This window comes from Erythrolamprus reginae, chromosome 1 (assembly GCF_031021105.1).
Source record: "Erythrolamprus reginae isolate rEryReg1 chromosome 1, rEryReg1.hap1, whole genome shotgun sequence".
Lineage (NCBI taxonomy): Eukaryota > Metazoa > Chordata > Lepidosauria > Squamata > Dipsadidae > Erythrolamprus > Erythrolamprus reginae.
Genome location: NC_091950.1, coordinates 218,425,444 through 218,443,498, shown reverse-complemented (window position 1 = coordinate 218,443,498; position 18,055 = coordinate 218,425,444). Strand labels below are relative to the sequence as shown.

The window sequence follows — 18,055 nt, the reverse complement described above, 5'->3', positions numbered from 1 at the left end:
TTTGCCAATGCTTTAAAGTAAATGATGAGAAGTCAAGATTTGGCAATCTCTTGCACAATTACAAATTCCTCTCGACTTTCACAAAAATCAATTCTGAAAATGTGCATTCAGAAAGAAAAGAGAGAGGTAATTTATTATAATGAAAAACTTTTAATCTCTGTGCAAGTTAACTTCCATCAATTGATATCAAAGGTTGTTTTCATAATTATTTATTAATCCCCAAATACCCTTTTTACCTTACAAGGCTGAAATCCAATTTTTCCATGTCAGCTTTATCTTGTGGAATGTCACGAGCCAGGATGCCTAATTTTTGTGGTGAGAAAAAGAAAGAGAGGCTCAGAAAATGTAAGACAATCCAGTCCCTTCAAGCCCTTGCTAAAGATGGCCAATGGGGAATAGTAGTAGGACTTATATTAAAAAAATAATGTAAAAGAGTTGGTGTATGAAAAAGAATGCCATCACATTCTCTTGTAAAAGTTTTACTCTTGAAAGCAAGCAAGTTTCTTTTTTTAACTCTAGCTATCCCCATATTGCTCGAAACACATGAAGATGTTGTATATTAAAAGTGTTACCGGAGAAACAATATCTGTAATGCACACTATTTTAAGTTATTCTATATAAGATTACTTTTAGTCTTTGATGTGTGAAACAAAATATCAGAAATAAAATGCCTTATCTTGTCACGCACATCTATCCTGCTGAAAATGCATTCATATAGAAGAATCCTTTATGACAGGTTACCAGTTTCTAGTCTGAATGGATGCAGCTGGGACACAAGTTAGCTGTCTGAATAACAACAGTTTTAGATCACCCTTCTCCAGCTGGCTATTCATGAAATGTCCCAGACTTCAATTCTCAACTCCTTTATCATATCCATTTTGACTGAAATGATATACTAAATGTAATAGGTTGAGGAAGCCTGCTACAGATTAACTGAAACTCCAATCAATCCATCTTTTTGCAAATGCCATGCAAATTACAGGATAGAAACATAGAAACATAGAAGACTGACGGCAGAAAAAGACCTCATGATCCATCTAGTCTGCCCTTATACTATTTCCTGTATTTTTATCTTAGGATGGATATATGTTTATCCCAGGCATGTTTAAATTCAGTTACTGTGGATTTACCAACCATGTCTGCCGGAAGTTTGTTCCAAGGATCTACTACTCTTTCAGTAAAATAATATTTTCTCAAGTTGCTTTTGATCTTTCCCCCAACTAACTTCAGATTGTGTCCCCTTGTTCTTGTGTTTACTTTCCTATTAAAAACACTTCCCTCCTGAACCTTATTTAACCCTTTGACATATTTAAATGTTTCGATCATGTCCCCCCTTTTCCTTCTGTCCTCCAGACTATACTGATTGAGTTCATTAAGTCTTCCCTGATACGTTTTATGCTTAAGACCTTCCACCATTCTTGTAGCCCGTCTTTGGACCCGTTCAATTTTGTCAATATCTTTTTGTAGGTGAGGTCTCCAGAACTGAACACAGTATTCCAAATCACCAGCGCTCTATATAGCGGGATCACAATCTCCCTCTTCCTGCTTGTTTTACCTCTAGCTCTGCAGCCAAGCATCCTACTTGCTTTTCCTAACACCCGACCACACTGCTCACCCATTTTGAGACTATCAGAAATCACTATCCCTAAATCCTTCTCTTCTGAAGTTTTTGCTAACACATAACTGCCAATACAATACTCAGATTGAGGATTCCTTTTCCGCAAGTGCATTATTTTACATTTGGAAACATTAAACTGTAGTTTCCATTGCTTTGACCATTTATCTAGTAAAGCTAAATCATTTCCCATATTACAGACCCCTCCAGGAATATCAACCCTATTGCACACTTTAGAGTCATCGGCAAATAGGCAAACCTTCCCTACCAAACCTTCCCCTATGTCACTCACAAACATATTAAAAAGAACAGGACCCAGAACAGACCCTTGTGGCACACCACTTGTAACCTGTCTCTGCTCAGAATACTCGCCATTAACAATAACTCTCTGATGTCTACGCTTCAGCCAGCTGCAAATCCACTGAACTATCCAGGGATTAAGACCAATCTTCACTAATTTATCTATCAGCTCTTTATGTGGAACCGTATCAAAGGCTTTGCTGAAGTCCAGAGAGGCAATATCCATGGCACCACCTTCATCTAACACCTTTGTGACATAGTCAAAGAAATCAATGAGATTAGTCTGACATGATTTGCCTTCAGTAAAGTCATGCTGATTTGGGTCCAATAAGTTATTGTTTTTTAGGTGCTGATTTATCCTCTTTTTGAGTAGAGTCTCCATCATTTTAACTACAACTGATGTCAAGCTAACTGGCCTGTAGTTACCAGCTTCTTCTCTACTGCCCTTCTTGTGGATAGGCACAACACTGGCCATTCTCCAATCCTCAGGAACATCTTTTAACAGGGATTGGTTAAACAAATCAGTCAGGGGGGTAGCAATGACAAATCTGAGTTCTTTCAGAATTCTGGGGTGGATGCCATCTGGACCCATTGCCTTATTTATCTTTAATCGTTCAAGTTCTTCTAAGACATCGGCTTCTAAGATCACTGGAAGCAATGCTATATCCATCTATAGTATTATATTGTAAAGTGTCTTTTGAGAAAACTGAACAGAAATAGCTATTGAAATTGGATCAGTTTTGTATAACAGAATCTGTTTTTTTATTATTAGCTGTTCCAGGGCCATAATAGAGTAATCCATTCCCAACAGAATAACATACCTGCATGAACTGCAGGATGAAGAGTTTTCACCCGTCCTCCAAGCATTTCTGGAAAGCCAGTAAGATCCGAAATATCTCTGTTCCAAAAGGGAAAGATTCAAAAGCATTATACAGCACCTACAGCATTCATAAAACATAAGGGTTAGCATCTAGGCTTCGATTTTGCTGCCTCTAGACCAGTGTTGGCGAATCTATGGCACGGGTGCCACAGGTGGCACGTGGAGCCATATCTGAGTGCACGCAAGCTGTTGCCCCAGCTCAGCTCCAGCACACATGTGCATGCTGACCAGCTGATTTTTGGCTCACACAGAGGCTCTGTGAGGGCATTTTTGGCTTCCGGAGGGCCTCTGGGGGGATGTGGGTGGGTGTTTTTGCCCTCCCCAGGCTCCAGGAAAGCCTACTGAACCCACCAGAAGTTGGGAAACGGGCTGTTTCTGGCCTCCAGAGGGCCTCTGAGGGGCAGGGGAGGTAATTTTTGTCCTCCCCAGGCACTGAATTATGGGTGTGGGCACTCATGTAGGTGCGATAGTGTGTGCACACACACTTCTGCACCCGAGGGGAAAAAGGTTTGCCATCACTGCTCTTGACTATATACAAGAATACATTAAGTCATGCATCAGAAGCAAAGTGTCTATTCTATAGAATAAAGAATGCTGGATACCATTTACTTGTGCCAATTTATTTCATATCAAATTGGGATTCTTGGGGGAAAGTGGAGGGGTCAATACATTTGGCCACGTTGGTACCACCTATAAGACATTTTGTACCAGTTTTCCTTCAGATTATAATTTGATGTAAATTTTATTGATTTGCTCCACTGGGTTTTTTTCTTTGAAATTTCACATCTCTCTTATCATTTTTTATTTGTTGTCTCAATGTTGTATTTAAGTAACTTTGTAAATGCAACCTAATAAATTTTGATTATGTATTAATAGTTCAAATTCTGCCATTATTCTTTTTTTTTCTTTTTTTTTTTATTAATTTTCATAAAATAGACAAACAGACATACATACATACAACATAAAAGGTGGGGATATATTTTCCCCGCTTATCTCAAAAGTATGAATTTAAGTACATAAAAAAGAATACATAATTGAATATATAATTGAATGTTAAAAAAAGATTTGTTAAACTTTTCATTAAAAAAAATTCTTCTCATAATAATTCTTTATATATAAGCTAATTCTAATATATTTCTAAACCAAACTTAATTTATCTAACGCTATTAAACCAAAACAATTTACACATTTGTTTCTTAATATTCTATTATTTTTTCTTATCTATCCATATATAAACTTTGTTCCATGTTTCATAAAATTTCGTATCTTCTTGATCATTCAAGCGTCTTGTCATCATATCCATCTCGGCGCAGTCCAATATTTTTATAATGACTTCTTCTTCTTTGGGGATATCCTCCCCTTTCCAATTTTGCGCATATATAATCCTAGCCGCAGTTAAAATATGTATAATTAAATATAAAATTTCTTTCTTATAGCTCTGATTTGTAATTCCTAATAGATAGAATTCCGGGGTAATTTCTATATCTTGCTTTACTATTTCTTTCATTATTTTCTCTATCATCTTCCAATACATTCTGGCTTTGCTACATGTCCACCATTGGTGATAATAAGACCCTATTTCTTTCTTGCATTTCCAACACATCGGGGAAGTTTTGGGAAACATTTTTGCTATCCTATTTGGTGGGAGGTGCCATCTATAAAACATTTTAATTTGATTTTCTTTTAGGGACACTGATTTTGTCATTTTCCAATTGTAAGTCCAAACTTTCTCCCATGTATCTATATCTATTTCTTTTCCGATATTTCTGCACCAACTTATCATATTGTCTTTTAGGGTCAGATCTATGTTTTTGTGTGCAATCAAATATTTATAAATTTTCCCTATTATTTTAGGTTGATTAAGAGTAATTAAATTACTTAATAAGTTTTTATTCTTGTTAAAAATATAGAGCGTGGTATCTTTCTGATATCTAGATCGGATCTGTGCATAATGCCACCAATCAATTATTGTCCCTTCTTCTTGTAGTTTAATCCTAGATTTTAATTTCATTTGATCATTTAATAAGTCTTTATTTCTTATTATTTTCGTATCCTTTATAGACTTTGGGTGTATTATTGCTTCTAGGGGGGCGACCCATTCAGGGATAGTTAGAAAATGATTTTTTCTTATATCTTTCCAAACTTCTAATAAGTATTTTCTTAAAGTATGTCTTTTAAAGTATGAGTGGTTTTTATCCTTGTCATACCATATAAAGGCATGCCAACCAAGCATAAGATCATGTCCTTCTAAATTTAATATTCTTTTATCTTCTAAAGTTATCCAATCTCTAATCCACGTTAGGGCGGCTGCCTGATAATATAATTTCCAATTAGGAAGTGCGAATCCTCCCCTTTCTTTAATATCTTCTAACATATTTATATTTATTCTTGCTTTTTTCCCTTGCCATAAAATTTTTTTAACGATGTTTGTTAAATTTTTAAAAAAGTTTTCCCCTGGATTTATTGGGATCACCTGAAACAAAAATAAAATTTTAGGCAAAATATTCATCTTAATTGTGGCCACTCTTCCCAAATAGGATATTTTTAAATTACAGTGATCCCCCGCGTTTCGCGATCCCGATCATTGCGAAAGGCTATATGGCGATTTTTCAACCCGGAAGTCAAAACACCATCTGCGCATGCGCGCCCTTTTTTCTATGGCCACGCATGCGTAGATGGCGCCGGGCAGATCAGCTGCTGGGCGGCTTTCCTGGGTCTTCCCCCTCTTGCTGGCGGGAGGGCGAGCGGTGGGCATCAGCGAGGAGTTTCCCCACCGCCCACGCAAACTCCTCGCTGCTGGCGCGCCCGCCGCTTGTCTTGTCCGTCCGCCGCTTGTCCACCGCCTGCCTGCCCGCGCGCCCGCCGCTCGCCCGCCCTTCGCCCGCCCACGCCGTTCGCTCGCGCCGCTTCCCAGCTGAGTCCTGAAGCCAGAAGGCAAAGGCGAACTTCCGCGTTTGGCTTCGGGACTCAGCTGAGAAGCGGCGCTGGGGTTTCCCCACCGCCCATGCAAACTCCTCGCTGCCGCTCGCCCGCCCTTCGCCCACCCACGCCGTTCGCTCGCGCCGCTTCCCAGCTGAGTCCTGAAGCGAACTTCCGCGTTTGGCTTCAGGACTCAGCTGGGAAGCGGCGCGAGCGAACGGCGTGGGCGGGCGAACGGCGGGCAAGCGGCAGCGAGGAGTTTGCGTGGGCGGTGGGGAAACCCCAGCGCCGCTTCCCAGCTGAGTCCCGAAGCCAAATGCGGAAGTTCGCCTTTGCCTTCTGGCTTCAGGACTCAGCTGGGAAGCGGCGCGAGCAAACGGCGTGGGCGGGCAAAGGGCAGGCGAGCGGCGGGCGCGCGGGCAGGCAGGCGGCGGACAAGCGGCGGGTGGACAAGACAAGCGGCGGGCACGGCAGCAGCGAGGAGTTTGCATGGGCGGCGAGGAAACCCCAATCTTCGGCTCCTCGCTGCTGCGGCGGAAGTAAAAATACCATCTGCGCATGCGCAGATGGTGTTTTTACTTCCGCACCGCTACTTCGTGAAAAACCGATCATTGCGAGGGGTCCTGGAACGGAACCCTCGCGATAATCGGGGGACCACTGTATTCCAAATTTCTAAATCTTTTTTAATTTCCGTCATTAATTTTGTATAATTATCATTTTTTAATGTTATTGTTTTAGCTGTTAACCATATTCCCAAATATTTGACCTTTTTAACTACTTTTATTCCAGAAATGCATTCCAACTTGCTTTCTTGTATTTTACTCATATTTTTTGTTAGTAGTTGAGTCAAAAGCAGTTGTAATCCCTCTGCTAATAAAGTTAGAGCCCGGGATTCATTGTTCCATATTTAGCAAAAATTAGGTCCAAAATTTATTAAGTAGTATTTCACTTTAAATGTATTTAGTCTTTTATTATCTCATTTCAAATATTTTGTAAGTAGTTTTCTCTAATTTTAAACGTTCAAAAGTTCAAGTTCAAATTCAAAGCGAGAAGTAAAAGTGAAAAGAAATAGATCCGGCTGTTGATTCGCGCTTGGATATAATTTTTTAAATAACTTTCTCTTTCGCCTTGTTTTGAAATACTTTTACTTTCAACTTTCTTTTAACTCCGATCTTATTTTAACATGGAACGTAAAAAAAGATTACCTTGGTTTTGCCTTGCGTTTGTGTATTCCTTTTCACTTCAAGAGGATTTAAAATCTTTACTTTTGCTGAGCTTTTCTTGCTTCCCGATGGTTTGGAGGGAACGCAATGGCCGTATCCTCTTGGATGGAGGATCGCTTCTCCTTACTCCAGAGCTGTAGGACAGACCGCTGCCTCCGGAGCTTCGGCGACAGCTCCTCGGACAGAGGGAAGCCCCCTGTTCTAGGATCGAGCTATCCGGACTCAATCCGATCGCAATCAGCGAGCCCTGGAGAGGTGAAAGGAGTCTCGGGGCAGAGCCCTGCCCGGGAGACTCTGCTGCGGTCCCGAGCCAGACCGGAAGTCAAATTCTGCCATTATTCTTAGGGCATTTTCTCCTCCTCCTCCAAGATTGCCAAAGATTTTTTTAACCATTTGGAAATACCTTAACCATGATATATTCCTTCCTTTAATAAGCAATTATTGATGTTTCTTCACATCTATGCTTCAAACTGCATGCTCCGAGTCTCTTCCAGCACTATGATTCTATTTATTTATTGTTTAGTGTATGGCATCTGCAAAGGTCGTTCAGCACACTGATATACAAATTATATATTACTAACATACAATATTTGGGGGAGACGGGACAACTAATATAAATCCTACCCCAAAAATAAGCCTGTGGGGATGGCATGGCTAGCACAAGAGAAGGCAAACATGTGGAGGCTGACAGTGTTCAGCAGCAACCACAGCCCGACGGCCTTTGGCAGAAAGAAGTGCAAGCATGGAAGCAGAGGTGGGGGGAGACAGGGAATCCAGATCTATTTTGCAGCTGTCTGGCTCATGGGAGGCTTGTGAGGTAGAACCGGCAACAGATGGAGGCAGGTGATCCTGACACTCCATGTACATGCCTGCCCCAGTGTAGACGCGATTAAGCTGAGACACAGTGGGAAAGAGTGGGTGGTACGTTGGGATCACCTACCTCCCCTGCCTCTGACTACCTCCACCACACTTTTCGCCCAGGAGACCGGAAGCTTTGTCTGCTTGTAAATGAGGCACTTTGAAACTAAATCACTCCTTTTCAAAGTGTCCCAATTGCAAGCAGACAAAGCTTCCAGTCTCCATTATTTCTCTGTCTCTCTGTCGGGGTGGGGTTGGGGCAAAAACTGTGGGCAAGCAAATGGTAGGAGGGAATGGCCAACCGGCTACAAAATAAGACATCCCCCCAAAATAAGACCTAATGAATTTTAACCAATGTTCCCTCTAATTTTTTTTTCGGTGGAAAAGTATAGTGTCTGAGCGGTAGTCCCTTCGGGAAGTATGTATGTATGTATGTATGCATAAATAAACAAACAAACAAACAAATAAATAAATAAATAAATAAATATTCATGCCTGAGCAGTGCTATGTATTTTGTTAATAGTTAATGAATCTAACCATAGAGGTTCTCAAATTCTGAAACCGATTCCTTAAAAGATAAACAACTTTATGCAACCCAATTTATGAATAAATTAATGCATTCACTGGCATAAGGGCTAGGCAAGGAAATACTTTTAAATTTCATGTTATAATATATGTTAAATAAAACATTTACATAATTGTATATTTTAATTTTCAAATATTTATTTTATTTAAATATATTTATGACTATGTTTTGATGGGATGAATGAACTTGCTTACTTTTGTTGACATTTGAATTTTATTTCTTGTTCTGATCAATGTCTGATAATTGCAAAAAAAAACCTGAGTCACAGAAGTAGAAATGCCACAAACCTTTATCACTACTGTCAATGAGTTCATTATTAGGATTGGGTAAGAAGCTTTTTGAAAATACCTAAAAATGTTTCCATACTAAAAAGCCAAAAATGTAAAAAATGATTTGGAATAGTAAATTTCACCATTAAAAAGTCACTCAAAAGATTATGGAATTACCACTATGCTAGTGGAGATACATGAAACAAAGTTTAAAAGAATATAGGGTACACCAAAAGCCAGTTTGAAGTAGTGGATAAGTTGTCATTTGTACATTTGCCATGTTACTGTTGTGCAGAAAATAGGAGGAACAAGAATTATTGATCACTTTAAGTTAAAGGCATGATATAACTCTAGTAAATAAATAAATAATTCTGTTGCTAAGTGAGACATTTGTTAAGTGAATTTTGCTCCATTTTATGACTTTTCTTGCTGCAGTTGTTAATCATTGCATCAATGAAATTAGTAACAAGGTTGTTAAGTGAATCTGGGTTCCCCTTAACTTTGTCAGAAAGTCACAAAAGATTATCACATGACACCAGGACACTGCAAATGTCATAAATACGAGTCAGTTGCCAAGCATCTGAATTTTTATAACATGACCATGGAGAGGTTGTAATGGTCATTATGTGTGAAAAATAGACATGAAGTACTGTAAGTACACAAAAGTGATTTTTTCCAAGATGCAGTGAGGAATTCCTATTTTGCTTTTCAGGTGAAAGACAAAAGTTAAAAAGAGAATTATTTACTCTAAGCTAGCCTTATAATTCAATGAGTGAGAATCTGAATGAAGTCCACTCTTAAGAAATTGTGAAGACTGGACTTAGTGAAGTCCAGTCTTATAGAAATTGGCTTGAATATAGAAATATGTACCTTTTAAGAAATAATTACAGGTAAAATGTCTGATCTTGAAAAACTGAAGATGCTAATATACTGTATATTCCAAAGTGGATGCCATTATCGATACTTAGATTTCTACTGCACTTTTTTTCTTTTTATTTATTTTCTGATATATTTGCCACTTTTTAAGATGGTATATACCCGTGATGGCGAACCTATGGCACGCGGAGCCATATTGGAGGGCAAGCAACACTTTGCCAGGTTTCAGCTCTAGCGCGCATGCACACTGGCCAGCTGATTTTCGGCCTTGAAAAAGACCTTTCATCCTCCAGACCCTTCAGGGAAGCTTCCCTGAAGCTCCGGAGGCAAAAAAATCACCCAAAGAACAAACCAGATGTTTGGAAAAAGGCAGTTTGTCATTGTTAGGTTCTTTAACAACTGTTTTCCTGAACTCTAAACTCGCTGCCAGACTATCCATTGAGTTGCCACTGCTGAGCCCTCAGCCCAGGCACCAGGCTCTAGCAGGACCTCCAGCAGGGCACCCGCTTCCTGGGAGAGGCCACCAAGCACAGCTGCGAAGAGACTTGGCAGGGCTGCCCAGGCATGCTTCTGATTGCTCGTTCCCACCACTTCCCCTTCATCTTCCTTCCTTTGCCCTCCCATGGCACGTGCTGCATTGCACTTTCTCCGATCAGCACCAACCAGAGAACCGCTGCATGCCCATGGCTGCTCCAGAGGAAAGCGACGGCATTGGTATAACCCAGCTGCACTATGGCTGTGAGTCCACGCAGGCAAGTAGGGCTGGAGGTGCAAGCCAGGTGGGCGGCTAGAACTTGCCTGCTTGGCATCAGGGCTGATTCAATCAGGATTGATAGCCGCCACCTGGCTTTCTGTGCCCAAGATAAGGGCTACTGCAGATTCAGCCCCTGCGCGTCACTGAGGAGCAGCTTGCTCCCGCACCCCTTTTGCCCGGCAGCCGCACTATGCCTGTGAGTCCATGTGGGGAAGTAAGGGCCGAGGGGGCACAAGCCAATCCCAATGGAATCTGCCACGAGGCCAAGCAAACCACCCACAGCAGCCACACTGTGGCTGTGAGTCGGCGGGGGGTGCAAGATGGGTGGCACCGCGGACGATTTCACCGGGATTGGTTTCACAGAGGTTTTAGTTGCCGCTCCCGATCTGGCTTTCCACTCCAAGATACCCGCTGCTGCAGCTTCAGCCCTTGCGGGCCGCCAAGGAACACTCTGCTGCTGTGCCCCTTCTGCCTGACAGTCACTCTGTAGCTGTGTGGTGGCTGAAGCTCAGGTTAGCCGCTGCTGCTGCAGCAGCGGCTAACTTGGCATGGAAAGCTGGATCGGGAGTAATGTCCAAAATCTCTGCACCCCACATGCTGCTAATCCCGGTGGAATCGGCCGCAGCACCAAGCAAGCTGCCATCCGCCCAGCTTGCGTCCCCCAGCCCCCACTTGCCTGTGGCAGATGCGCTATGGCTGTGTGTCAGTGGGGGCCAGGGGGCGCAAACCAGGTGGGCAGCAGCTTGCTTGTGTTGTGGCCAATTCCACTGGGATTGGTGGGGTGCAGAGGTTCAGTTGCTGCTCCCGATCCAGTTTTCCATGCCAAGATAGTCACTGCTGCAGCTTCAGCTTTCCCTGGCCTTCTCCCGTTCTCGGTTATGGGGACCATGCCCACCCCTGCCAGTCCTCTGTTCGCTCTCTTTTCTTGGCAGGGGCACCACAGCAACTGGAGGCGCAGATCCCACATGGCCCCGGAAGAAAGAGACACAGGGAGCCTCTGCCCGCCATCACCACAGTCGCCCTGGGAGGAAGCCAAGACACAGACAGAGAGAGGCAAAGAGAAAGACAGAGACAGAGGCAAAAAGATGAGAGGTAAAGAGAGAGGGGGAAGTGAGAGGGGGAGGGAATGTGAGAGAGAGAAAAGAAGAAAGAGAAAAATGAGATAATGGAGGGAAAAAAGGGAAAGAAGGATGGAGAGGAAAAAGAAACAAATGAGAAATAGAAGGGGAGAGAAAAAGAGAGGGAGAGGGAAAAGAAAAACAGAAATGAAAGGGAGTGAGAGAGATGAGAACAAAAAGAGGAGAAAAAGAGAGAAATGAGAAAATGATGGAGGCAGCGAATGAAAGGAAAGAGAGAGAAATAAGAGAGAGATAAGTGACTCTTGATTTAAATCATATGGTTAAAAAGAATCCAAAGGACAGAGAAAAAACAGCCTTCACCTGTGTTTGGAAATGGTTCAAGAGTGAACACACACCCGGCCGGGGGGGGGGGCGGAGGAAGGGACAGGGATGGAAAAAAAAGAGGGGGAAGTGAAAGGGGGAGGGAATGAGAGAGAGAAAGGGAGAAAGAGAGAGAAATTAGAAAATGATGGAAGGAAAGAATGAGGTAGAGGAAATAGAGTCAAATAAGAGAGAAGGGAGAGAGAAATGAGAGAAAGATTGAGAGAGAATGAGAGAGGGAGAAAAGGGAAACAAATAAAGAAATAAAAAAGAAAAAGGGAGAGAAGAAAGAGAGAAAATGGAAATGAAAGTGAGAGAAATGAGAGCAAAAAGGGGGGAGAGAGAAACAAATGAGAACGGGAAGGGGGAGAGGGAGGTACACAGAAATTTTATTTAATTTGAAGTGAAGGAGACCAGACAAGTACTTTGGAAGACGGTTCCTTTATTAGCTCTTTTTGGAAGTGACTCAGCGGGGAACTCGTCTGAGCTGTCAGTGGAAAATACAGCTCTATTTATACTCTTTGAGGCTCGCGCCTAAAAGGAACTGTCATGCGTCTCAGCCAATCAGACGCGATCTTGTTATATTTACATTCTCTGCCCGGAGACAGCTTTTTTTACAGTATTTTTTATACAGACTTAACACCCCTCCCTCCTTAGTCTTGTAACAAATGTCAATCAGTGAGCCATGTGATGTAATCCTCCAATCTGCTTGGCCTGCGTGAAGCTCGCTCAGACCTGTGCAGATCATTTGAGTCTGGGATTTCTACGGTGGAGGTCGGTTCGCTGTTGTTTCCTGAGTGCGGCTGGGCCCGAGTTGGGGCTCCGGCCTGCTGAGAAGAATATGTTGGTGCCGCACCAACCTCTGAAGAGGAAGACGGCTCGGCGTCGCCGGAGGATTCTTCCAGCCCTGGTGAGTCCATTTGTAAATCCAAAATTTCAGGCTGTGTGTGAGAGTCTGCTTGGGGGGAAGAAGTTTTGTTAGCGGTCCGTTCGTTGTTAGATGCTATACGCCCCCGCAAATGATCAATGTGCCGTTTCCATGTGCGGCCATCCTCTAGTTGTATAACATATGTTTTTGGAGCGGTCTGTTGAATTATTTTTCCCTTGAACCAATTTAAACCCCCATCAAAATTTTTAGCAAAAACATTTTGTCCAAGGTACAAACTTCTTTCAGGTGTTATACATATTACATCATTATATTTCTTTGTACAATAGCGAGGGTGTAACCTGTCCAGGGGGGACCTTATTTTCCGACCCATTAGAATTTCTGCAGGGCTTTTATTTGTGATGGAATTGGGGGTGATGTGTTGCATCAGTAGAAATTGATCTAAATTGTGTTGTATTTCCCCTGGGCCTGCCCTGCGCAGTGCTTCCTTGGCTACACGAACATAACGTTCTGCCAGACCATTAACCCATGGCGAGTAAGGGGATGTGAGGGCGTGTCTGACTCCCAAATTGCTTAAAAAACATTCAAATTGTCTGGCAGTCAATTGTGGCCCGTTATCAGAGACCAGAATATCTGGACACCCATGAGTAGCAAATAAATGGTACAAAGCTTTTATAGTGGCACAAGTGGTGATGTTTTGCATAGCTATTATTTCCACCCATCTAGAGAAAGCGTCTACCACAATTAAGAAGTTCTGAGACCCAATAGGGCCTGCGAAATCGATGTGTATTCGTGACCATGGCCCAGTGGGTTTCTCCCATTCTACTGGTGTAGTTTTAGGGGGTTTGGGACGCGACTCCTGGCAAGGGTCACAATTTGCTACCCACTGTTCGATGTCGGTGTCTAGGCCTGGCCACCACAAGTGTCCCCTGGCCAAACCCTTCATTCTGACGATGCCGGGATGGCCCACATGCAACATAAGGAGCACCTTTTGTTTTAGACTGTTAGGAATGACCACCCTGTCACCCCATAAGACACAACCCTTCATGTAGGACAATTCTAACCTCTTTGATTTAAAGTCTGTTAGCCCTGCTTCCTCAGGGTCTCCCAACCATCCCTTTTGTATACAATTAATAACTCTTAGCAAAATTGGATCCTTCTTAGTGTGCTCTGCTACCTCTTTGGCTGTGGTCAGAGGGTTTTCTTCGAAATCCAATAGTAATACGTCCTCTGACGGGGTTGGGTCTTTAACTAATTCCGTCATGGGGCACCTGCTTAGGCCATCTGCATGGTTTATTGACTTTCCCCCCTTGTGGGTTAATTCATATTGATATCCCGATAGGAATAATGCCCATCTAATTAATCTGGGGGACATGAAAGGAGGAGTTGGCTTGTTAGAAGCCAGCAGACCTAATAAGGGCTTGTGATCTGTGATTAATTCAAAACTCCTCCCACACAGGTAGTTATGAAATTTCTTTACGTTAGTTACTAGAGCCAATGCTTCTTTGTCCAGTTGGCTATAATTTCTTTCAGCCATGGACAATGTCCTAGAGAAAAAAGCGATTGGGGCTTCTGTCTTGTTAGGCATTATATGAGCCAATACCCAGCCTACCCCATAAGCCGAAGCGTCACACGTAAGCCTTATGGGCAATACTGAGCTATATTGAACCACTACGCTTTTAGAGGTCAATAATTGTTTTATTTTACGAAAAGCTTCGTGCTCAGGTGTGCCCCAGGTCCAGGGAATTCCCTTCTGCAGCAGCCGGTGTAGGGGTTCTGCTGCCGTTGCCTTCTGTTTTAAAAAGATAGAATAAAAATTAAGAAGGCCCAGAAATGCTTGTAATTCTATCTTATTGCTTGGTTCGGGTGCTTCTGTTATGGCTTTTAATTTGTCTGTTGTGGGGTGGATTCCATTACCATCTATCCTGTAACCTAGGAATTCTATGCTTTTGGCTCCCCATACACATTTTTCTGACTTGACTCTCAATCCCCTGGATTGTAACCTGGACAACACTTCCCTGATTCTTTGATTCAATTGTGACTGGGTTTCCCCTGAAATAAGGATATCATCAAAGTAGGGGGTAGTTCCCTTGATGCCTGCCAATAAACGCTCCATTAGGCTTTGGAAAATGCCTGGGGCTATGCTGACTCCAAATTGTAACCGGGTGCATCTGAAGGCACCCCTGTGGGTCACTATGGTTTGCGCCAGAGATGTGGGCTCATCGACCGGAAGCTGTTGGTATGCTTGTGCGAGGTCGATTTTTGAAAAGACCCTCCCCTCCCCTAGGGAATGCAGGAGTTGTTGGACTACCGGGATTGGATATGGGTGGTGTTGGAGGGCTTTGTTTAGCGTTGCTTTGTAGTCCGCACAGACCCTTAAAGAGCCATCAGGTTTAAGCGGTGTGACTATGGGGGTTTCCCATGGCCCTTGTTCCACTGGGACTAGAATGCCCTGAGCTATGAGTTTATCCAGTTGGTTGTCTAGTTTAGGTAGGAGCGGTAAAGGTACTCTGCGAGGCTTGAGTCTGACCGGGGGAACCTTGGGGTCTATAGAAAAAGAGATAGGGGGCCCATTATAAGTGCCCAATGTGGGGCTGAAAACCTCTGGAAATTCTTGCACAAAGTTAGGAATATCATCATCAGAATTAATGTTACAGATTCCTGAAATTTCAATACCCAAAGGAGACATCCAAGTTAACCCAAGGAGGGAGTGTTTAGCTCCCTCAACCACAATTAATGGAAGAGAACATTTACATTTTTTAAATTGGACAGGCACATCCACTTTCCCTAAGACAGGTATAACATTTCCCTGAAAATCTCTAATTACCAAAGTTGTTTGAGCTAAATCAGATTTAAGAAAGTTAGGCATATACATTTTAAATTTGTCCCAAGGCATAATAGAATATTTTGACCCTGTGTCCAATTCCAGATTACAAGGTTTGCCATTTAGGAGCAACGAGATAACAATTTTGCTCCCTTTTTTTGTATTTGCGCAATTTACGTAAAGTTGTGCGTTACCTCGTGAGTAGTCATGGTTAGCAGTTGAGTAGTTTCTTCGGTTGAAGCCTCTGGAAAATTTGTTGTCTCGCGGTTGTTGTGCCTGGTTGGTGTACCTCTGAGGGCGAGGTGCAGAGAAGGACTCCTCGGGTAGGGGGGCTCTGCATGCCTCGGCGATGTGCCCGCGCCGGTTGCAGCGGCGGCAAATGGCGTCCGGAGCAAGGGTTGGATGCTCGAGGGTATCTGGGCTGTCTGGCTGGGTCAGTTGGAAGCAGGAGACAGTTGTCGTCGTCCGCGGCTGCTGGGCTGAGGTCATCCGGGGCCTCGGTGTGGGAAACAGCAACGGAGATTTTTGAAACGATTTCTTTTTTGTCGTGCTCTTTTAGTTCTTTTGCGGCCGCGTCAGCGACCTCGGCGGTTTGAGCCAACTTAATGACAGATTGAGGTGAGGTGTTGGCTCGTCCTCGGTTAGGAGTTTATTTCGGACTGTGGCGTTCTTCATTCCGAAAATAAGAGCGTCGGTGAGGCGAGCTTCCGGGCTGTCAAATTTGCACTTTGACAGCACCGTTCGAAGTCGCGTGGCGAATTGGTTTATCGACTCTGATTCACGCTGTGCCATTCTCGAAAATTGGTGTCTGTAGACTACGGCAGGCTTCGTTGGTTTGAAGTGATTTGCGAGTCTTGCTTGTAGGTCGTCCCATGGAACAGATTTAGCCGGGAGCGGGTCGGTTAGAGTTTGAACGAGGTCGAAGAGTTCTGGACCGCAATAATTGAGAAAAATAGCCCGCTTCCTGACGGCTTCGGCTTCTCCCATTCCTGCCGCTTCGAGGAAGATTTCGAATTTTGCCATGTAGGCGTCCCATGATGATTTCTCGGGATCAAAGTAGTCGGGAGCCCGGCCGATCTGCAGGTTGCTCATTCTTGACACGTGGATTCTTCGGTTCTCTCGTCGCCAGTGAAGTGAAGGAGACCAGACAAGTACTTTGGAAGACGGTTCCTTTATTAGCTCTTTTTGGAAGTGACTCAGCGGGGAACTCGTCTGAGCTGTCAGTGGAAAATACAGCTCTATTTATACTCTTTGAGGCTCGCGCCTAAAAGGAACTGTCATGCGTCTCAGCCAATCAGACGCGATCTTGTTATATTTACATTCTCTGCCCGGAGACAGCTTTTTCTACAGTATTTTTTATACAGACTTAACATAATTGGATTTGTATGCCGCCCCTCTCCGAGGACTCGGGGCGGCTCACAGCATATATAAAACAGAACAATAATATGATCCAATTAATACTACAATTTAAAAACAATTAAAAGAGAAGATTAACCAAAAAATAACTTATTAACCAAACATTCAGCTATCATACTTAAGGCATTCATTGGTCAGGGGACGATCTAAAAGTCCCAAGCCTGGCGGCAAAGATGAGTTTTTAAGCTCTTTCGGAAGGCAAGGAGGGAGGGGGCACAATCACACAATAGGGCACTCACAATCACACAATGAGAGAGACCTAGACGGAGAGAATGAGAGAGGGGGAAAGAGGAAAGAGAGAGAGAGAAGTGAAGAGAAAGAAAGAAAAGGGAAAGAGAGAGGGAGGGAAAGAAAGAATTGAAGAGGAAGGGAGGAGGGAGGGAAGGAAGGAAGACATTTCCCACAGAAAATACCGGGAGCCACAAAATTCACCCACGTAGCTGGAGAGGTTTATGTGGGGGGTGGGGGGAGATGTTGACCATGCCCATCAAGGTTCTGGGGCTCACGGTATTTTCTTTACTGTGGGAAAGGATGCGTCCAAAGGGCTCTTGGAGTGTTAAGGTTGTAGAGACCTCTAAGGTCCCTTCCAGCTCTTACTACTGGTGGAGTGCCACAGCTGCTGCTAGTTGTGCATTTCCTAAGCAGAAGCCAAGGCTACCTTTAAGCCACGTGGATCATGAAGATGTTAAGCTCATCCTATAGCCCTGTGATGGTGAACGTATGGCACCCAGTTTTCACCAAAACTGGGGTGTTTTGTGCCCAAACTCTCTGTGTGCCCCATTTTTTTGCAAAAATGGGTCTGTTTTTCACCCGTTTTTGCAAACAGTGGGGTGTGCAGAGGGTTTGAGAGGCCTGCAAAGTACTCCGGGGGGGGGGCGGGGAGACAAAAGTTTTTTTCTTACTTACCTCTTCATAATCTTGGTGTCTTATAGTCTAAAAAATATGGTAATTTGCCCTATTGGCACTCAGAGATAAATATGTGGATGTTGGGTTGCGGTTTGGGCACTCGGTGTCAAAAAGGTTTGCCATCACTGGTATATACCATCATAATATAGCTAGGGCATAGAATTAAAGTCTTGAGTTGTGTAGCAAACCCTAAATTTGAAGGAAACAATTACCCATGGGAGATATATACCGTATTTTTCGGAGTATAAGACATACCTTTTTACTCCCTAAAAGAGGCTGAAAATTCAGGTGCGTCTTATACTCT

General features: G+C 43.3%; 1 protein-coding gene and 1 long non-coding RNA gene across 2 annotated transcripts in view; both read right to left on the bottom strand.

Annotated features, from left to right (window-relative positions):
• The window catches only part of ATIC (5-aminoimidazole-4-carboxamide ribonucleotide formyltransferase/IMP cyclohydrolase), a 108,346-nt gene that overhangs the window by 78,576 nt on the left and 11,715 nt on the right, over positions 1-18,055 (bottom strand). The window contains exons 4-5 of the mRNA XM_070732228.1: positions 2,737-2,813; positions 237-303 (exon numbers count right to left, since the gene is read on the bottom strand). Coding sequence (XP_070588329.1) covers positions 237-303; positions 2,737-2,813 — 144 coding nt within the window. The remainder of the gene's footprint in view (positions 1-236; positions 304-2,736; positions 2,814-18,055) is intronic.
• Positions 12,145-16,578, bottom strand: LOC139156518 (uncharacterized). The gene is made up of 2 exons (XR_011557326.1): positions 15,624-16,578; positions 12,145-12,674 (listed from the first exon to the last, which is right to left on the bottom strand). It is a non-coding gene; the product is annotated as an uncharacterized lncRNA (long non-coding RNA).